Source organism: Phascolarctos cinereus, unplaced genomic scaffold (genome assembly GCF_003287225.1).
Source record: "Phascolarctos cinereus isolate Bilbo 61053 unplaced genomic scaffold, phaCin_HiC Scaffold_5;HRSCAF=322, whole genome shotgun sequence".
NCBI classification, from domain to species: domain Eukaryota; kingdom Metazoa; phylum Chordata; class Mammalia; order Diprotodontia; family Phascolarctidae; genus Phascolarctos; species Phascolarctos cinereus.
Window position 1 is genome coordinate 289,129,450 of NW_027555958.1, and position 22,774 is coordinate 289,152,223.

Genomic DNA, 22,774 nt, shown 5'->3' on the forward strand with positions numbered 1-22,774 from the left:
GAAGGGAAGTAAACCTAGAATATAAGAACTAGAACGGATTGTAGAAATCTTCCAGTCCAAATTCCCTCATTTTGCTTTTCAAAAAACCGAGGTTGAGGGAGCTTCTGACAGAAAGCTAGCATTTTTTTTTAGGCCAGCGCTCTTACCAGTCTTGGAGGATGGGGAAGAATATATTCCAGATGGGGAGATATATATATATATATATATATATATATATATAAAAATCTCCCCATCTGGGACATATATTCTGGGATTTATCTATATCTATATAGGTATAGATATAGATATGGATATAGATATAGGTATAGATATAGATATAGATATAGATATAGATATAGATATAGATATAGATATAGATATAGATATAGATATAGATATAGATATAGATATAGATATAGATATAGATATAGATATAGATATAGATTTATCCCAGAATATATTCAGATGGAGAATTGATTCAATCCCTGGAGGTACCCCTAGGTGTGTAGTCTTGGGGGAAGTAGTAAGATTCGCCCTTGAACTCAGCTGCCCCAAGGGGCCGCTCGAGCCAAGACTTGGCTCTGTATACGTGGCAGTCGGGAAAGGAGGGTCTTAATCCCGACCTTTCTCCGTAAAAGTAACTGAGGCCTGACATTGCGGTGACACGCAACCGGGGACTGTCCAGGCCACCCAAGGGCCCAAGGCTGCAATGCCTAGCACCAGGAATAAGCAGGAGGGAGGGAAAAAGAGTGGGAGGAGGAGCAGGAGCCGGTGGTAGCTGTTCGACTCCGCCCAGACAGGAAGAAGCGCCCCGGACACAGCACACATTGGGCCGAGAATGGAGGAGTCGCCACCGGTGAGCCAGCCCCGTGTCCTCTGAACCGGAGAAGCTGCTGTGCTGCCGTCGTTCCAGCCACTCCGACCCACCCGCCCGCACTGCCCTCTCGGAGCAAGAGGCGAGCCCGCATCCATGCCGGTCCCCCTGCGCCGGCTCCTGCAGCTGCTCGCGCTGCTGCTCTTGCCCCTGCCTGGTCCTGGGGTGAGTGAGCTAACGAATGATCGGGGGATTGACAGGAGGGTCCCCCCCACCCCACTCGGCGATCGAACCTAGGCTAGGGCCCAGGCCGGGAGCTCGCCCGGGATAGTTAAGAGCGGGGTCCATGCGCTCTGGACAGCAGAGAACAGGAGCGGTGCGCCCGGGGGAACCGAGAACTGGGGACGGTGCGTCCCGGAGAGCTGAGAGCGGGAGGTGGCAAACCCCCGGGAGTGGAGAGCTGGGGTTGTGCGCCTTGGAGAGCTGAAAGCGGGGGCTGTGCGCTTGGGAGATCGGAGAGCGGGGGGCTGTGCACAGAGATCTGGGACTGCCAGGAAGGCGCGAGGGAGGAATGACTTGGGGCAGGTTCAGGGAACCCTTCGGCCAGGTCCCTGCCCTTTCTGGTTTGACCCCGTTTCCCGTACAGAGGCCAGAGTCCAAGCCCAGGTGCTTGCCATCCACTCCCTTTCGGGGTCTTTCTGTTCTTGGGAAACGCCCGTCTGGCCGAGGTTTCTAGGAGGGAGAAGGAGGAAGTTGTGGAGCCGAGAACTCCACTTTGCTGGGCCGTTGGCAATTTGGAAATCGTCTGGAAAAAGCCCTGCTCTGTTTTGTAGGAAGGGAGCTCCAGAAGGACCCTTACCGAACTTACTTAACCGAAGGAAGCCTGAAGGATATAAGGATATTAGTGTTGTTCCCATATGCCACTTACCTAGTTAGCCCGAGGGTCACTTTGCCCTTTGTTTTTCTTTTTTTTTTGTTGTTGGTTTTTTGGGGGTTGGGGGTGGAGGGTGGGAGACCCAATGAACTGGTTGATTTGTTTCAACAGGAGACTGACTCCACCTCCCAGGTAATGAGTCCGATTCAACAAGTCTTTTTTCAGAGCCTGCTATCAGTCAACAAGCTGTTATTAGGTACCCTCTAAGTGCTTTCTAGGGCAGTGGGAAGAATTCTGGCTCTGGAGTCCTACCTTTGACATATACTATCTATGGGACCTTTGGATAAGTCACTTAGCTTTCCAAGATCTCAGTTCCTCATCTGTAAGAAGAGTAGGGTGAACCAGATGACTTCTGAAACCCATTCCAACACAACATCTTTGATCCTAAGTGCCAGACACTATGTATACAAAGACAAAAATGAATCATCCCCTGACCTCAAGGAACTTACGTTCTATGAGGGAAGTATGTACATACATAAGCATACAGGATAATTTGTGTGTGTGTGTGTGTGTGACAACCAATTGGAATTATCAAGTCAAAAAATTATTTAGCACCTACTAGAGGCAACCAATGGCTCAGTGGGTAGAGCAGTGGGTCAGGAGTCGGGAAGACCTGATACTTCCTAGCTGTGTGACCCTAGGCAAGTAACTGAACCTCTGATTGCTCTGACAAAATGGTTCCACTGGAAATGGAAATGGCAAACCACTTCAGTATCTTTGCCAAGAAAATCCGAAAATGGGGTCATGAAGGGTTGGACTTGACTGAATAACAAAAAATCACCAACTATGTTCGATGCACTGTGCTGACTGACCAAGGGGATGCAAAGAAAGGCAAAAGACTGTCCCTGTCCTCAAAGAGCTCACAGTCTAAAGGGGCAGACAGCATCCAAACAACTATGTGCAAACAAGCTATTGTTTGGATGTTGGAAATAATAACAGAGTGAAGGCACTAAGATTAAAGAGGACCGGAAAGGCTTCTTGCAGAAAGTGGGACTTTAGCTGAGACTCAAAGGAAGCCAGGAGGTAGAGATGAGGAGGGAGAGAGGTCCAAGCATGTAAAATGACTGGAGTCACGAGATAGAGTCTGTTGTCTGAGGCACAGCTAGGAGGTCAGTGCTGCTAGATTGCAGAGTATATGGGGTTAGGTGAGATATAGGAAGACTGGAAAGGTAGGAGGGGCCAGGCTATAAAGAGCTTTGAATGCCCAACAGAAGATTGGGTGATAGGGAGGAGCCTCTGGAATTGACTGGGTAGAGGAATAGGAGGAATGACATAGTCAGACTTGCACTTTAGGAAGATCACTTTGGCGGTCACATGGAGATTGTATTCCAGGGGAGAGAGGCTTGAGGCAGGTGGACCAACCAACAAGTTACTGCAGTAGTGCAGATGGGGGGGGGCTATATCAAGGCGGTGGCAGTGTTGGAAGAGAGCAGGGGGTGTATTTGAGAGACATTACAAAAGTAGACTACAGGAAAGTGTAGGATCCAAGCTTGAGCCAAGCTTTGAAAAAACTGGAGGTTGGTTCTAATTGTTGTTGTTTAATTGGTTTTTTTTTCAGTCATATCTAACCCTCTGTGACCTCTTTTTTGGGGTTTTCTTGGCAAAGATACTGGAGCGGTTTGCCATTTCCTTTTCCAGCTCAGTTTACAGGTGAGGAAACTGAGGCAGACAGAGTTAAGTGACTTGCCCAGGGTCACATAACTAGTAAGTGTCTGAGGCCAGATTTGTACTCAGGAAGATGAGTCTTCCTGTCTCTAGGCCTAGCACTAATAAGCACAGGTAAGGAGAGAATCTATTTCAGGCCTGAAGGACATCGTGTACAAATCTAGGAGACAGGTGTTGTGTCATGAATGAGAAACAGCAAGAAAGCCAGTTTGGTTGGATTAGGGAGAGAAGAGACTACATAGGGAAACCTAGTCGGAGGCTTCAGGTGAGAAGTGATAAGGGTCTAAATGAGGGTGGTGGCTTTGTGACTGGAGAGAAGGGGGATGGGTGAAAAATATTGTGGAGGGAGAATCTACAAGACTTGTCAGCTGATTGGATATGTGGGGTGAGGGAGAATGAGGAATTTTTCATAGTTTATTCCAAGGGTGGAAACCTGTAGGCTAGAATAATAGTATTACTCTCTATAAAAATAGGAAATGAGAGGAAGGAAGGGAATAAGTATTTATATAGCACCTACAGGGTGCCAGGAGCTTTCCTTTGATTCTTACAACAACCCCATTTTACAGTTGAGAAATCTGAGGCAATAAATGGTTAAGTGATTTGCCCGAGGTGATACAGTATCTGAGGCTGTATTTGAACCCAGGTCTTCCTGACTCCGTCCAGGCCCCCTGCTGTATTTACTAGCTGGAGTGGGTTGGGATGAAAGATAAAGGGTTCTGGATTGTACACATTCAGTTTAAGCTGCCTTCAGACATCAATTGCAAATGTCCACTAGCCACCTATTGATGCTGGGACTGGAGCTCAGGAGAGAGTGAGAGTAGGATTGTATACAGAGGTCTGGGAGTTATCTGCATAGAAATTATAATTGGTCATGGAAAAAGAGATAGGGCTTGGGGGTGTGGGATATAGAAAATGATCTAGCAAAATAGAGAAGGAGCCATAAGGCTGGTAGGAGGGGAATCAGAGAGCATTGTCATGACAACAGAGAGAGAAGAGCATACCCAAGAGACCTGGGAGGAGAGGGTGGTCTTCACTGCCAAATGCTTCAGAGAGGTCAAAAAAGCATGGATTTGTACTGGATTGAGACAAAGCTGTCAAATTTATCATTTGAGATCATTAGTAACTTTAGGGAGACTATTTTCAGTTGAATGCTGAGAGTACAGATAGTTGTTTGTTTTTTTTTCTAGGTGTTTGTAAAAGGGAAGAGAAATAAAGGCTGATGTCTGGAAGATATGATAAGGTATAGTGAAGATTTTTAAGGATGAAGGAGGCTTCAGTGTAGACAACAGGGCAGGGGTCAGCAAGGAGAATGAGGGAATGATCTTGGTAGCAAGCTGTTAGAGGCTATGGTAGGGGAAGTGGGATAGAGTAGGAGTGCAGCTTGGTATATTGGGAAAAAGAGCACCAACTTGGAGTTAGAGGAACTGGCCTCTAATCCCAGCTCTGTGCCTCTGTGACCATGGGCAAGTCATCTCACCCCTGTGCCTAAATTCCTCATCTGTCAAAGCAAGGAAGTGGGCTAATCTACCCTAGAATTCTCTTTCAGTTCTAAATCTGTGATCCTAAATAGTTGGCCTTGGCAAGGAGAAGGGCCACCTTTTCATCAGTAGTAGAGGGAAAGAACGAGGGATGTTGTCAAGGGGTTTTGAGATGTCCAGTTGGGGAGAAGGAACTCAAAATGAGTTATGTCCAATTCCTTACTGAAGTATGGAGTGAAGGCTTTTGCTGGGAGAGTGGAGAGAGAAATGTGGGAGGCTTGAGAAGAGAAGGTCTAGTCTGGAGCAGCCTTTGATAGAGTAGGGAATTAATTTAGGGAGCAGTGCAAGGACTGCTTTGTGTCAATGAGAACCCAGTTGAGATGACATCAATTTGTAGTGTACCCAGTGAGCATGGTTGCGTGATTCTTTTTGCCATTCAGTAGCCTATGAGTAGGAGGGGGAGAAGTAGGTGGTGAGAATAATCCAGCATTGGGGTTTGGCAAGGCAAGAGAGGTGATAGGACAAGATTTGGGGATGGAGGGAGGTTTTTAGAGTACAGGAGAGTGTAACATGGAGCTGGTTAACTATGGGTGTCAGAAATGGAAAGGGAGTGATGATCTGGGAGAATACTAAGGAGAAGGGAGACAGGGACGAAAATAAAATAGGTTTAAGCAAAGTGAGACCCAGGAAAATGTTGCTCAGTGGATAGAGCACTGGTCTTGGAATTAGGAAGACTCATCTTCCTGAGTTCAAATCCAGCCTCAGACACTTAGTAGCTGTGTGACCCTGGGCAAGTCATTTAATCCCGTTTGCCTCGGTCTCCTCATCTGTAAAATGAGCTGGAGAAGGAAATGACAAAGAATTCCAGAATCTTTGCCAAGAAAACTGCAGATGGGGTCATGAAGATTCGGACATGACTGAAACAACTAAACAACAGCAGTAAAGGGTCAACTAAAGGGATTTCTGCATTCTGGATCATGGAGGTGGAACGTGATTGGAATAGTGAGTTCAAGAATGATGTAAGCTCCTTGAGGGCAGGGACTGTGTTTTTGCCTTTCTTTGCATCCTCAGTGCTTAGCATTGTGCCTGGCGTATGGTAATTATTTAATAAATGCTTATTGACTGACTGACTGACCCTCCCTCTATACGGCTAAGGTGCACTGAAGGGGGGTGTCATGGGATTTTAAGAAACTTGAACTGGGAGGGTATGGTGAGGTTTCTAGTATAATGTCAAAGGTTGAAGATGACAGGAAGACTGTGAAATAGATATTGAAGTTCAAAAAGGGGGAAGAATGACCTGGAGCCTAATAGATACCTGTCATAAGCAACTGTTTTTCTTTTGTTTTGTTTTTTTAAGGCAATGTGGTTAAGTGACTTGCCCAGGGTCTTATAGCTAGTAAGTTTCTAAGGCTGGATTTGAGCTCAGGTTCTCTTGACTTCAGGGCTGGTACTCTATCCACTGGGCCACCTAGCTGCCCTAAGCGTCTGTATTTGTACTGCGTACAAAGCACTGTGTGACGAAGACCCCTTGAGAGATAGCCTTGTCTTAGGCTAGAAACAGGCCAACTTTCCACTGCCTCAGCTGGTACCTGCATTTCTTCTAGAGCTCCTTGGGCCTCACTTTCCAGACCCCTGTCCCTGGAGAAGCTGACAACTTTGTCCTTAGTGGGTATTAGGAGGATTAGCAAGTCTCCCAGCTCATTCATTCTTGTTTGTGGAAATGTTCCAAACTGTCATCATTCTTTTTCAAAAAAGCAAAACAAAACCCCCCAAAAACCTCAAACCCTCAGAAACTTTGGTGAGTCAGCACAAACAGTAGGTAGGAAAGCATTTTCACAGGCAAATGGTTTCCAAGTTCCAGCAGTATTGAAGGTGGTGTCATACTAGGCCTAATTCTATGTTCTTTTGCTGGTGGTCTCTTGGTATTATGGGGTTTATGTACCTCTTAGGAGTTAAGACTTGAAACAGTTCAGTGTATGGGTTGGTGATCCTTGTTTCAAGGGGGCACCTGTGAAACCACTTTAGAACTTTAAGTGTCTTACTGATCTGTTTTCTCATTTTAAAAACATTCCTATAGCTGTTTGGAAACTATTTACATCTGACTGCACTGGGTCAGAGTCACTGACTGGTCTCTGAGTGTGGGGGAGTAATATATAGGTAGCGCTTTAAAGTATGCAATGTGCTTTCCAAATACTGTCTCATTTAATCCTCACAATAATCATATTAGGTAGGTACTATTATTATCTTCATGTTACAGAAGAAATTGAAGCAGACAGAAGTTAAGTGACCTGCCCAGGGTCACACATGTAGGAAGTGACTGAAGCTGTATTTGAATTTAGGTCTTCCACACTGCAGGTCCTGTTCTCTGTTCACCTAGCTCGGGGCTGGGGAACCTGTGACCTTTTATTAAGGGAATTAGTTCTGTAAAATTTGGACTCAATCAAAGGGCTGCACTTGAGGACCTAGAGAACCATATGTGGCTTCGAGGTCACAGGTTCCCTACCCCTGACCTAGCTAATCACAAATGATATGAACAAGGCCCCCAGTGAGTACTACTGATTCCTGGTTTAGTGCTCTAACCCCTGAGTTATGGAGCCATTGTAAGTATAGGTTCTAAGCTACGCATTGCTGGGTAATTGTAGTAACTATTTACCTTCTGGTTGGAAGAACTTGGATTTTTTAAATTATCTTAAATAATATTGTTCAAGTTGTGGATATTCCATGGCAGATTATAGCCTTTAGCACAAATGCCCAAGCTCTGTTAAATGATCTCTATAGTTCAAAAGGCAGTGTGTCTGCTAGGTGCCTGCCTGCCCATTCCAGAGCATTGACATGTATGGTACACAAATTCTTCAGCATGAACTTTGAAGCAATGATCTGTAAGGAAACATAATATAATTTATGCTTCTGGGGAAACAAGGTTTTGGAAACAGGACAGTAATGTTGAATTTGGTGGTGAATTTTGAAAAATAATCAGTGTTTCAATAAAACAAAGCTTATCACTGTGTTTATAATAAACAATTTTGGCTCTAGAAAAGAGAAAAAAAGAAAAAATAACTAGTGTTTCAGTAAAACAAAGCTAACTATTACATATTTATATAAACAATTTTGGCTCTAGAAAAGAGAAAAAAAGGAAAAAATAGCTAGTGTTCAAAAAAGACAGACAGTTATTTGATCACTGGGCGACAGTTCTTAACCTCTTTTCCATGCCATGAATTCCTCTGGCATTCTGGTGAAAGCGTATGGAGCCCTTCTCAGATTAATGTTTTTAAGTACATAAAATACATAGGCTTACAAAGGAAACCAAGTATACTGAAATATAATTATCAATTTTTTTTTAAAACAGACCCAGTGTAAGAGCCTCTGATGTCAGATAGAGAGCTGAACCTCAGTCAGGAAGAACTAGCTTCTGGTTCTGATTCAGACAGACACTGGCTTTGTGACTCTGGGCAAATCTCTTAACCTCTCTGAGCCTCAGGCAACTCTCTAAGGCCAAGAGCTGCAGAATATTGGATCTACAAAGTGAAAAAACAACAGAGTAGAAATTAGGCTTTCTTTAAGGGGACTGTAAATACTTCAAGAATTGTATTTGTTTTGACTCTGTCCTACTGTCTGGTACACAGTAGGAGCTTAACAAATGCTTGTTGGTTGATTGGCAGAATAAATATGCAAAAAAGTGACATATGTTCCTCAAGTTGAAACTTGTGGCCCAGTCATAACAGGTGTGTGTTTCTTCTTGAACATTCTGGTTCAGAAAGTCACCCAACCATATTGGAAAGCCATTATTAGAGAGACAGTCTTTGCAAGCAGTTTTTTTTAACCTTGAAGATGTATTTTTTTGTTTGTTTTTTTCACAGTTGACTAAACAAAATAAGAGGCTGCTGTGGTTGGTGTTTACTTATTACAAAAAAAAATATGCAGACTTGGCAAAGTGACCATAGGCTCTCCTCTAATTTAAAAAAAAAATCTCTCATATGTGTTAAGATTATATAAAATTCCTTGATAAATTCAGCCAGAGCTGAATGCCTAGGCCCTGCTAAATGATGTCCACAATTCAAAAGGTAGAGGTGTCTGCCAGGTTCCTGCCCATATGGGGGCATCGACATGTGTGGTACATGAATTCCTCAACCCTGTTCCACAACTCTATGACAATTAATGTCAAGGGAGGCCTAAGACAAGGAGATGTGGACTTGTGCTACATCCAAATGTTAAAAGAATTCCTTGTGGATCCTTTTTGGTGTCCTGGACCCCTTTGGCAGTCTAAGAAGCCTAGGGACCTCTTCTTGAAAAATGTTTTTAAATGCATAAAGTAAAATACTTATGATTGCAAAGGAAACCAGCTATATAGAAATAACAGTTATCAAAATATAATTAAAAAAAATAGAGAAGTTCACAGGCCTCCAGGTTAAAAACTCCTGCTATAGAAGGAGGGGCCCTCCAGATGATCTTGTTTGAAATTGATGATTGCATCAAAATTCAGAGCATGATGGGGCCCTCTCAAGGGGATTCAGGACTATTCGAGAGAATGGTTTAGTAATCTGTAAAAAACTAGATGGATTTACAATGTCCGTTGCCCTGATTATGAGATGGAGTTAACTGACCAGTCTACTAAGTTAGTACATCAGGATGGGAAACTAGGGAGCACAGTGGATAGGATGCTGGGCCTGCATTAAGGAAGGCTCATCTTCCTCAGTTCAAATTCAGCCTCAGTCCCTTACTAGCTGTGTGACCCTGGGCAAGTCACTTAGCAGAAAACTGCTTGCCCAGTTTTCTTATAAAATGAGCTGGAGAAGGAAATGGCAAACTACCCTAGTATCTTTGCCAAGAAAACGCCAAATGAGGTGATGAAGAGTCAAACACGACTGAACAACACATGTCTGGAGCAACCATTCTGAGTGCCTCCAGAATAGACAAGGAAGGAGAGAGTACATTTGGAGAAACTATTGCTTTTAATGACCCCAAGCTACTCTCTACCATGAAGACCCATCTTTCGATGATCCTGAAAGATTGTAAACCTTAGAACATCACAATCCCTGAGAAGAAAGTGGGTGGGTGACCCAAAGGACCATGGAGAGATGCATGGTGGATGGAAGGACTCTGTCACATATTTCTAATGATGTCCTGTGCTCAGGAAGTAAGGGATATCATCGAGGAAATGTACGATTAGAAAAGATGAGCTGGTCATGTTTGAATAGCTTGAATTTTCTGGGTTCTGGTTGTGATTCAGACAGGCACTGGCTCTGTGACTGAGCAAGTCTCTTAACCTCTCTAGGCCTCAGGCAGCTATCTAAGGCCAAGAGTTGTGAGTAGTATCTTAGTATAGACTAGTGTATTACAGAGTAATTTTTCCTTATATGGATCTTACTATACCAATGAGATCATTGGTCTGAATTTAAAAAAAAAAAAGGACAGGAACGAGTTAAGAAAAAAATTGGACTGTGAAATTAGGTTTTAAACAATTTCTAAATTCAGGGACAGATATGAGTATTTTGTGGTTAAGTATATTGAGACATTTTCCCTATGAATGTTAGTAAATTACTCCTTCTGATTGGATAGATTGGAGGCAATGTCAAAAGACCACCCTAGAACAAGGCTTGTTAAGCTAGGGTCCAGCTCATGAACTCCTTTTATTCATAGTTTAAAAACTGAATTGCAATACAGTTGGTTTCCCTTGTAATCCTAGGGTGTTGGGTTTTTTTTGGCAGGGGAGGGGTTAATGCATTTTAAAACATTCTTCTGAGAAGGGGCCCATTTTGTTATTGTTGTAGTTGTTGTTATTGGGATTAGTCTATCTGAGGTAGGGAGAAGAAACCATCATAGAGAAGGGGTCCATAGGCTTCATCAGACTGCCAAAAAAGACTCTGACCTAGAGGAAGGACTCCAGGTTGTTGGGTATTTGTTTGTTTGTTTTTGGCTAGGCAGTGGGGTTAAGTGACTTGCCCAGGGTCACATAACTAGTAAGTGTTATGTGTCTGAGGCTGGATTTTGAACTCAGGACCTCCTGACTGCAGGACCAGTGCTCTATCCGTTGCACCACCTAGCTGCCCCCCTGGGTGTTTTTCCTGGAGGATCCATGGAAGAAGGCATGGATAGGGAATACCTAAGTCATTGAGATTAATAATACTGATATTGATATACTGTTTCAAGGTATGCACAGCCCTTTACATACTTAGCTCATTTGATTCATTAAATTGAGTGAGATAATTGAATGGATCAGAGATTAGTTGAAATAAAGAAGTAAGCCAGAACATTGGAAATAGGGCTTCTTAGAGTTAGAGAATCCTTTTAGAAAAACATTTTTTATACTTTTTTCCAATCAATAAACATTTGTTTTCTTTCTCTCCCACTCTCTGCCTCCCCACTCCCCCATGAATAACAACAAAAATGAAAGAGAAAACTCTTGTAACAAATATACATAATTAGGCAAAGCAGATTCCTTCATTGGCCATGTCCCAAAATGTGAGGCCTTCATGGAGGAGAGAGCATTTGAACTGGTCTTCGAAGGATGAATAGGTCTTAGATTGGAAAGGCTGGAGAGGGTTCTGGGAAACTAGCCTTTCAAGGGTTATAATGTTGAAATTGCCTCATGCTGCCCATTAAGGAAGGGTCTGTAGTTTAGAGAAGGGATACTTTTTTATTCTTCAAATGTTTTTGTACACACCAGCCCACAGGTGGTAAGATTGATTTAGTACCATATTAATTGTCTACCAAATGTATGCGAGAGGACACAAAGAATGCATTTCTTAGCCTTGCTTTTGATTTATTCTGATTCTAATCATCTGCATCTGTTATCCCAATGCGAGACTTCATGGCATTTACTGAAGTATGGAACAAGAGTGCGTCATTAATGGGATAACGTCAAGGCTTGTGGGCATGACATTTACTGCAGCTGCAGAAACTTGGTCTTAAGATAGTAGGTTGTTTACATGTTTATCAACATTGACCCTCTACTAAGTCTATCTACTCAAGCCACTGAGGCAGCAAATGTTTTCCCAGACATAAGGAGAAAAGGAATAGGTACCTCAAAGGCTATTTCTAAAAATTTAAATTGTTTGTCCTTAAAGAAATGGAAGCAGTATGGAGAGCGCGTTCTTAAATTAGCAGTACCCGTAAGGGCCAGGAAATGTAACTCAAATGCTTATTATCTGTGTGACTCCAGGCAAGGCACTTAATTTCTCTGTGCCTGGACTATTTCAGTAACTTTCTGATTGATCTCTCTGACCACAGATCTCTCCCTACTTCACTCCATCCTCTGTCCAACTGCCAAAGTGATTTTCCCATAGTGCAGGTCTAACCATATCATTCCTCCCACCCACCCCAACTTGATCCACTCCAGTGGTTCCCAGTTGCCTCCAGGATCAAATATAAAATCCTGTGTTTGGTGTTAAAAAGCGTTCATAATCTCTCTCTCCCGAGCCCCTCACCTTTCCAGACGTCTTACCCCCATGTATTCTGTGGTGCAGTGACACTGTCCTCCTCGCTATTCCTTTCACAAGACATTCCATCTCCTAACTGGGCATTTCTCCTGATTCTCTGGGCATTTTCATTGACTTCCCTCGCTCCCTACCCCCTACCCCATCCCCTTGCCTGGAATGCTCTCTCCTCATCCCCACTTCCTGGCTCCCCTGGCTTCCCAGCTGAAATCCCACCTTCCACAATAAGCATTTCCCATCCCCCTTAATTCCCTCTGTTATCTCCAGTTTACTTTGTGTATAGCTTATTTGTACATAGTTATTTTCATGTTTTCCTCCATTATTTTGTGAGCTTCTTGAGAGCAGGGACTGTCTTTTGCCTTTCTTTGCATCCTCGACACTTAGCACAGTGCCTGGCACATTAATAATTCTTTATTGACTAACTGCTTTAGTTTCCTCATGCCTAAAATGATGAGGGCTGGACTCTATGGCCGCTAAAGTCTCTTCGGCTCTAGATCTAGGCTCCGATATGGTCCTCAGTATTTTCAAGTCCTTTTTTCCAGGGTGGAGAATCATGTTTTCAATCTTGTATATTTACCAAGGAGGAGAACCTATGTGCATTTTTGATTTTAGGATCTGAAATGTTTTTACGTTCATACTCTGTGCTGCTTGTTATAACTGAAGGTTTTAAATTGAGTAAAATAATATGGGAGAGGGTTTACGGGGAGATGCTGTTGCCTGACTTTTATTAAATGGCCTCAGCTTTTATTCTGCACAAATGACTCTCTAGGCCTGTAACCTAGCAATATAATTAAAGTATGGTGCTTGCTTAAGAAACAGAGCCAGTGAATCATAGGCCATGAATGATTAATTTGCTGGCAGCAGTCACCTTTTCCAGAAGTTGATTTTTCCCCTCATTTTTTCCTATCTTCTTTCAGAGCTGTTGCCTCATCAACGAATTATGATTAACATTTAAATACTGATTCTAGGCAAAGTGCCGCTTTGTATAAAGTAGAGTCAGTCTATCAATCCATAAACATTTATTAAATGCCTGCTATGTGCCAGGCCACTGTGCTTAAGCTCTGGGGATACAAAGATAGTCCAGTCCCAGCCCTCAAGGAGCTCACAATCTCATGGGGAAGAAAACATGAAAATAATTGTGTATAAAATGTACAATATATACAAGTTGTAAGTAGGATGAATTGGAGCTAATCTGTAGAGGGACAGTACTTGAATTAAGGGGGATAGGGAAAAGCTCATTGTAGAAGGGGAGATTTGAGCTGGGACCTGAAGGAAGCCGTGGGAGTTAGGAAGGGGAGATGAGGAGGAAGACGTTCCAGGCACGGGAGAAAGGGGATGGAAATAGAGCAATGGAACGGTGGCAGGTTATAAAGGGCTTTGAACACCAAACAGAAGATTTTATGTTTGATCCTAGAGGTGATAGGGAACCACTGAGGGGTATATAGTGTCAGGGGGTGACATGACAAGTCTAACCTGCAGTTGAGGAAAACCACTTTGGCATCTGAGTAGGGGAAGAATAGGAGTGGGGAGAGATTTGTGGCAGAAAGAGTAGAAAATAATAGAATGTTTCTCATCCACCAAAGGCCCATGCTCTTGAGCAGAAATTTCATGTTCTTGACATTAAATCCTGTGGGATAGATGGATTTTCCAACAACCCTTTCAAAATGCAAACTTACTTTCATAAGGGAGCCTGGGCTTTCTTTCCTTTCCCCCATGTTTTCTTTTCCTTTCTTTCCAGCACATGCACTGCCTTGTTTTTGTTTTAATTTAATCACTTTAAAGGCATTTTCGAAGGAGGAACCCTAAGCATGTTTTGACCTGGGGTTAACACTGTCATTGGTGGAAAAATGTATATTCTCCGAAAGTTGATTCCTATGAAGAGGGTGAAGGGTCATTCTGCTGTATAGTTTCTGGTCTGTGGTTTTGTGTTTTAAAATCAGTCACATCATTTTGTATTGTCACCCCTTGTTTGGTTGGGCAAACCAAGCCCTAAGGTAGAGCCAACAGGTTTCTTTCTCCTTGGGATACCTAGGCATAGAAGTTTACATTAAGAACGAGGCTAGTTTGCTCTGTGTGGGAAATTTGTAATTTCATGTATGGTCTTCTTCTTCTGCTCATTTTATTTGGCATTTGTTAAATCCAGAATTTAGAAGATAAAAGAGAAAATATTTTTAAAAGGAATGAGTCTAATAACACTTCAGTATCATAAAATGTTATTGTTGTTTAGCCATTTTTTAGTCATGTCTAACTCTTTGTGACCCCATTTGGCATTTTCTAGGCAAAAATACTGGAGTGGTTTGCCATTTCCTTCTCCAGTTCATTTTACAGATTAGGAAACTGAGGCAAATAGAGTTAAGCGACTTGCCCAGGGTCATACAGCTGAGTCTGGATTTGAACTCAGGAAGATGAGTCTTCCCAACTCCAGGTGGGTCACTCTATCCACTGCCTTCCCTAGCTGTGTAGTGTTATTCCTTGTTATTTCTTAGAGCATAGTGATGTTCCATTACATTCACATACCATTTGTTCAACCGTTCCCAAATTTATGGGTACCCAATTTGTTTCTAGATCTCTACTACAACAAAATGTGATGCTATAAATATTTTTGTACATGTAGTCCTATCTCTTCTGTCTTTGATCTCTGTGGGGGGTGTATGCCTAGTAGTGATATTGCTGGGTTAAATGGTATGTAAATTTAATTACTTTTTTTTGTAGAGTTCCAAATTGTTTTCCTGAATGGTTGGGCCCATTCCAGCTCCACCAACAGTGCATTAATGTGCTGGTCCTACTCTAGTCCTTGCAATAATTGTTATTTTCCTTTTTTAAAAAAATCTTTGTCAATCTGGTAAGTGTGAGGTAGGATCTCAGTTATTTTAATTTGCATTTCTCTTATTATTATTGATTCGGAGCATTTTTTCATATGGTCATTAATAGTTTTCATTTCTTTTTTAGAGAACTAGCTTCATATCCCTTGACCATTTATCTATTGGGGAATGACTTTTGTTTTAATATATTTATATCAATTCCCTAAGTATCTATAGCATCAACTTTTATCAGTGAAAGGAAATATTTTTTCTTAGTTAATTATTTCCCTTCTAATTTTACTTGAATCAACTTTGTTTATGCAAATGCTTTTCAATTTTGTTGTTCAGTTGTTTCAGTTATGTCCTATTCTTTGTGACCCCATTTGGGGTTTTCTTGGCAAAGATGCTGGAGTGGTTTGCTGTTTCCTTTTCCAGCTCATTTTACAAATAAGGAAATTGAGGCAAAGAGGGTGAAGTGACTTGCCTAGGGTCACACAGGTAGTAAGTGTCTCAGGCCATATTTAAATTCACAAAGAGGAGTCTTTCTGACTACAGGCCTGACATTCTATCCACTGTGCCACCCAGCTCACCATTTTTAGTGAATCAAAACTGTCTTTTTATCTACTGTGATCATCTCTGTTCCTCATTTGGTTTATAACCCTCTCCCTATCCATGGTTGTGAAACATTCCATTCTCCTTCCTTTCTCCTCTACTTTAGTTGTGAAATGGTCTTTTCTACTTGGGTCACGTTTCCATTTACAGCTTATTGTAGCAATTGGTGTGAGATCTTGGTCTAGAGCTAAATTTCTCCTGTCTCTGTTTTCAATTTTTCCCAACAGTTTTTGTTGGATAATGTCTCTTTACTCTAGTAACTGATATTCTTGAATTTATCAAATATGATATTATCATGTTCAATTGCTTCTGAGCTTTGTGTACTTAGCATCTGTTCTATTGATCAAATTTTTCTATTTTTTAGAAACCAAACCAAATAGTATTCATAATTTTTACTTTGTAGTACAGTTTGAGATCTGGTACTGTTAGGTTCCCTTCCTTCTCACTTTTTTTTCCATTATTTCCTTGAGATTTTTTTTTATCATTTGCACCTCTAGATCAATTTTATTATTTTGTCTCATTTTACAAAGTAGCCTTCTAAGAGTTTGAATGGATTTTATAGGAGGAAGAGAGAAGGCTGGATTGCATTTGGAAAATTGTGCAGTACTTTAATCATCCCACACTTTTCCCTGAAAATATTTTTAATGTTAATATTTTTCTGAGGAAGCTATATGGCTATGAATCATGGAATACCAAACTCTCTGAGCAACCAACATTTTGGGTTACGCAAAGGGCAATGCAGAGTGGGTGTAAATAGGTTACATCATATTGTAAACAATGAATTTCATAAAAAGAAATGGCATAAAAGATATCATGGTGGAGAGTTAGGGAGAGAATTGTGAATTGGTCAGAGCATTCTGGAAAGCATTATTCATGTTCTTTGACTTCAGTGCTGTGTGTGTGTGTGTGTGTGTGTGTGTGTGTGTGTGTGTGTACATATGTTATTTCATTTGATCTTCATAATAACCCTGTGAAGTAGGTGCTGTTATTGTCCCCATTTTATAGATGAGGAAACTGAGGCTGAGAAAAGTTGAGTAATTTGCCTGGAGTCTCACTCTGTGAGGGCAGCAAGGTGGTACAGTGGATAGAGTCCTGAGCCTGGAGCTAGGAAGACTCATCTTCCTGAGTTCAAATCTGGCCTCTGACACTTACTAGCTGTGTGACTCTGGGCAAGTCACTTAACCCTGTTTGCCTCAGTTTCATCATCTGTAAAATAAGCTGGAGAAGGAAATGGCGAACTACCCCAGCATCTTTGCTAAGAAAATCTCAAATGGGGTCACGATGAGTCAGACATAACTGAAATGACTGAACATCGTCATTGACATAGACAGATTTGGGCTGGAGATATAGGGGAAAACTTCCTAAAAATTAAAAATAGAATGAGAAGCCTTGGGAGGGATTAGGTTCCACCTCCTAACTGGAGGCCCTCAAACAAAGGCTGGCTATGTGTTAGGTGTGATATAAAGAGAGCTCTTTTCCAGGAATGGGCTGGATTAGGTGGTTTCAGGGGTCCTCTGTGGTCCTCTGATTAGGCTTCCTTTCTAGTTCTCATCTGTGGGCTAGGCAAGTGGGGTATTACTACTGTACTGTCGGTGGCTTAGCTTGGTTTTTGGAGCCCCCAGCCTCATTTCCCATTGGACTTCTCACATATCCTGTGCTTTCTTATCTCTGCACTTTTGTGCATGGTGTTTCCTTTGCCTGGAAGGCCTTAACTCTCAGAATCTCCATGGTTTCAAAGCCAGCCCATTCCTTAAGGCCCAATACCTCCTTATATTGTTACCTTATTTTTGAAGCCTACCACAGCATCCATTCCAGCCACAAGTAATCCTTCTTTCTCTGAATCCCCAGAACATCTTTTTTTAAACTGCTTCTTGGCCCCATATTACAGGTCTCACCCTGTACTATTATTGTGAGTCTATCTTATTATCTCTCTTAGAATCATACAACATTAGAATAGCTAGAAGGGAACCTGGAGGCTGTCAAGTGTGAATTTTACAGCTGAGGAAAGTGAGGGACAGAGAAGTTAAGGGACTTGCCCAGGCAGCTAGATGACACAGTGTTAGAGTGCTGGGTCTGAAGTCAGGAAGACCTGACTAATCCAGCCAAAGACACTTACTAGCTGTGTGACCCTGGGCAAGTCAATCAATCTCTTCTGGCCAGAGTTTCTTCAGCTGTAAAATGGGGGTTATCACAGCAGCTGCCTTGCATGTTGTGAATGTCAAATGATATAATATTTGTAAAGCACTTAGCACAGTGCGGCACATAGTAAGCACTTTATAAATGCTTCTTCTTTTCCTCCTCCTCCCCTTTCTAGGTCATATAGCTAATAAGTGTCGGAAGGGGGATTTGAACCTAGGTCTTCCTGATTCCAAATCCAGTGCCCTCTCCACTGAGCTATGCTGCCTCTCAAAACCATCTGACAGCAGAGACTCTCAGGGGCAGTCTATCTTATATTTGTGTCCTCAAATATAAGGTACACTAGTACACTGTCTTTAGCATAGTTTTAGGAGGAATGGCATGAAGGATGTCATCAGAGAGGTTTATCCCTGGAAAAGATGGCTTAGCAAAAGTGAGATACACCTGATGGACATCCTGTGTAACCTTGGTTATCTACATAGCGTCATGTTAGTTCTTTATGCCATGTATGAGATCCAGAGGAAGACCTCAGAGCGTTGGGTGGAGCCCACATGGAGCATTCACAGGAAGACATGGACAGGCTGCATAGAGTAAGATGTGGATGGGTTTCCATCTTTACTGCTGGACGGAGCACCCATTTCAAGGAAGTCACACAACTACATCAAAATATCAAAATATGTTCCTTAGCATTTACTTTCAGAATATATTATTATTATTAATAGCTAGCATTTATATAGTGCTTTAAGGTTTGCAAAGAGCTTTACAAATATCTGATCCTCACAACAACCCTGGGTGCTATTATTAGCCCCATTTTACAGATGAGGAAACTGAGGCAGGTGGAGTTAAGTGACTTGCCCAGGGTCACAGGGCTATGAAGTGTCTGAGGCCAAATTTGAACTCAGGTCTTCCTGACTCCAAGGCTAGCACTCAGTCTACTGCGTCACTTAATAGCCTAAAAATAAGCATCGCCATGAGTGGTGCTTATTCAGAGAATTGGAATTTTAGATTTTTCAGAGTTGGAAGGGACCTCTGTGAATGTGTAGTTCAAACCATACGTGAAAAAGAATTCCCCCTACAGCTTAATCAACAAGTGTTCATCCATCCTTTGCCTGAAGACTTCCAGTGCCTCCCAAGGCAGGTCCTTCCACTTTTGAACAGCTCTGATTGTTAGGAAGCTTTTCCCCAACATCAAGGCTAAACTAGCCTTTTCTCAATTGCCACCCAGTGTTCCTCATTTTGCCCTCTATGACCAAGCAAAGGAAATCTAACCCCTCTTCCCAGGGACAGCCCCTCAAAGATTTCAGCCTGTGAAAACAGTTTTTCCTTCTTTTTTCACCCTTCTTCCTTCTCTCCTTCTGAGCCTCTCCCTCCTCTCCTCCTTCTACAGGCTGAACTCATATATCATACATTCAGGCAGTTCATCATCCTGGTTGTCCTTGGTAACCTGGGGCAGCACTCAGTCTCTAATGGTAACCCCCCATTCTTCCTCCCTCTCTCCCAGAAGGCATTCTGCTGTTTTTGGTGTCTGGGATACAGGGGCCCCTTCCTAGAATCCAGAGGTTTGGCTCCTCCACATTGGTCATTCTTTCCTATGTCTGTTTCCTGTTCTAAACTTGATAAAACTGGGCAGCCCAATGTTGTTGCCCGGTACTTTTTTTGCCTACTTCCTCCTTCCTTAGTCTTCTTTATCAGAGTCCAGGCTCCATCAACCATGTAAGCTTTGTTGCCTTAATATACCCTTCTGAGAAACTTCTGGCTCGTTCCCATGCCTGCCCAGCTGTCTAACAACCGAAGTAGAAATTTTTAAATTTTGCCTCTCAGAAGAGAACAGGAAACCAAAATGCATTCTCGCCAAGCTGCAATAACCTGATTGTATAGAATTATATAGTTTTGGTGTTGTTCATTCATTTCAGTCACATCCAACTCTTGTGACCCAGTTTGGGGTTTTCTTGGTAAAGATACTGGAGTGGTTTGCCATTTTCTTTTCCACTTCATTTTACGGATGAGAATACTGAGGCAAACAGGGTTAAATGACTTGCCTAGGGTCATAGAGCTAGTAAGTATCTGAGGCCAGATTTAAACTCAAGAATATGAGTCTTCCTGACTCCAGGCCTGGCACTCTACCTGGCTGCCCCAGAATTTATGTGTGTGTGTGTGTGTGTGTGTGTGTATTTATATGTATATATGTGTGAATATGCACATATATACACTAATTTGCTTTTTTTGTTAGCAACTTAACAAATAACAAATGTGAACATTTCAACATACAGAGAACAGAAAAGGGTGAAACTGTACACTTCCATTAAAAAGTTTGTTTTTTTAAGCATTTATTAAATTTTTACAGCAATAACAAAGCTGCCCTCCTTGTCTCTGTCCCTTTCTGAATTTCCATCTGTTCTCTTCTGTGGATTTTTAAAAAACGCTTCCTTTTTTCAAGGTTTCTTTGTAAGATTTTCTTTTGAAGTTTGAGGAAGAGGAGAGGAGGAGGAGAAACAAGTCAATGTTCAGACTTGATTATCTGTCCCTTCTCGTTGCAAGCAGCCTGGCCTTCCTTCAGGAAGCAGTGTGTCATCCTGCAGCAGTAAATCTAAGTCAGGCTGCAGTTTGTCATTGAAATGGACCTTGCAGTTCAGAGTCAATTGATCTGTGCTGTTTGGTAATGTGCGTCAGCCTGGCACCATCATCAAAAGACTGACCTGCTTTCATCAAAAAATTGGCAGCTGGTGTTGCCATCTTCTCCATCAAACACTTTTATTGTCATGACTTGGGGAGCTCAGCATGTGTTATGGGAGAGAGGTTTTTTTTAAATTTTGATTAAAATAGAAAAAACACTGGTTCCGGAATCAGAAGACTTGTATTCAGGTCTTACCTCTGATGCTCACTCTCTGTAATGTTGTCACTTAACTTGTATGAGTCTCAGTTTCTACATTGGCAAAGTGAGGGACTGTACCAGATCACCTTTGAAATCTCTTTCGGCTCTATTGAGATCTATTTTCCTACGTCTTTTCAGTTTTCTGAAGTCTCAAGTTGTATCTCAGATTTCTGTTCAAAACAGTTTTTTAAAAATGTCCCCATTCTGCATAAATGTCCATTGGTATCTTCAGCATCTTTGGAGAATTCATAAGAATTAGAATTTTAGTATCATCTGGAAGAATCATAGAATTCCAGAATTCCAGATTTAGAGTTGAAAGGGACCTTAGTGGATGTTTAGTCCAACCCACAAAAGGCCACTGGAGTGAAAGCAGTCAAAATCTATGAATGTACTTGGGATTGATGAAGACTTTTTGTGTTTTGACCCTATTATTCCAGAGGCATTATCCAATGTAATAAGGAGAGAACATGGCAAAGTGGATAGAGTACTGGGCTTAGAACCAAGACCTAGGTTCAAATCAAGTCTCTGACACTTACTAGGTAAATCACTTAACTTCATGGGGTCCCAGTCAACTCCCAAGGACTTCAGCTCAATTCAGTAAATATGTTTAAAGCACCTACTATGTTCCAGGCACTGTGCCTGGGAATAAAAAAGAGGCAAAAGACAGTCTCTGCCCTCAAGGAGCTTGCAATATACCTCTAAGTCACAGATGGGTTGGTTTGGTATTGGTAATTTCCATTCTAGGAGCTCCCTATACCAACACAGTAGGGAGGCAGTGTCTTATTAATGAAAGCTGTAGATTATTAGTGAGATCTATTTTAGTCCTGATTTATCAACTGTCTAGGTGACCTTGAATAAGACTCTGTGAGCCTTGGTTTACACATCTGTAGAATAATTAGATTGGGCTAGTAGTTAACCTTAGGAAGTAGTTTCCAAACCACTTTGATTGACTATGCCTATCAAGAAAACATTTTTAATCATTATTTGTATGAATTAATTTTATATTAATAAATACATTAGGAAGCACAACAATAAAAATTTTAGAAGAATGAGATAAAGATGAAATAATCTTAGAGTCGATCAGGACACAGTAGAGTTTATTAAATAGGGAAGTAGCATGGTTACACTAGAGCAGGTTCCCTGCCCCTGGTAGAAGTTTAGGAAAATCACTTTGGCAGCTGCGATTGATTGGAGTGGAGAGAGGTGTGAAGCAGAGAGACCAGTTAGGAAACTATTTCGATATCCCAGACAAGAGGTGATGAAGGTCTGAACTTCTGAGTAGAGAGATGAGGACAGGTAGGTGCAAAGGCTTTCATGGAAGGTAGAAACAAGATTAGCAACGACTTCAATATTCAGAGTGAGGGAGAGTAAGGAGTTGAAGATGATACCAAGGTTGTGAAGCTTGATGACCGGGAGGATGATAGTGTCCCGGACAGTGATAGGAAAGTTCAAAAGAGGGTGTTCGTTGGGGGAAGGATAATGGAATGAGATCCGTGAGGCAGATTGCAACCCATCCATGTCTGTTCATTCTATGCAGCTCACTTTTTCCCACTAAAAATGAAAAGGGTGTGGGGGGGGTGTCTCATCATACCCTGGGATGGCACCGGGAGGTCCACGAGGAATAGAAGCAGTTGAGGTTCAAGCCATGAGGTGATCTGGGAGGGAGTAGGGTTTGGGTAATGCAGGTAGATGAGGGAGTGTTCCTAGGGGCACATGTCTAGATGCTGATGCTGTATCCAGGTTGAATTTAGGTTATAACCCTCCTGACAGACCTACTTCAAAGCAGATGGGGTGAGGATGAGAATATAGTGATGAGAAGAGATGGAATGGACATGGCATTGGGTGAAGGGAGAGTTGTGGCTATGGGAGAGACAAGACCTTCAACTTGCTGTTGTATGCATGTAGCATAGTGCCTGGTACTTCATAAGTACTTGTCCCCTATCCTCTTGCTAAGGGAGGATAACTATATTATACTTTAAACAGGTGAGCTCTGGAGAGCAAGTCAGTACAGGTGTCTCAGCCTAAGGTTTATCTCATAGTGTTTACCCTG

At 42.1% G+C, this 22,774-nt stretch overlaps 1 protein-coding gene across 1 annotated transcript in view; it reads left to right on the forward strand.

The window, feature by feature from the left end:
• The first annotated feature begins 613 nt into the window (after positions 1–613).
• Positions 614–22,774, forward strand: part of ERN1 (endoplasmic reticulum to nucleus signaling 1) — a 120,089-nt gene continuing 97,928 nt past the window's right edge. The window contains exon 1 of the mRNA XM_021002504.2: positions 614–1,018. Within this exon, the coding sequence (XP_020858163.1) occupies positions 950–1,018 (69 nt within the window). The 5' untranslated portion in view covers positions 614–949. The remainder of the gene's footprint in view (positions 1,019–22,774) is intronic.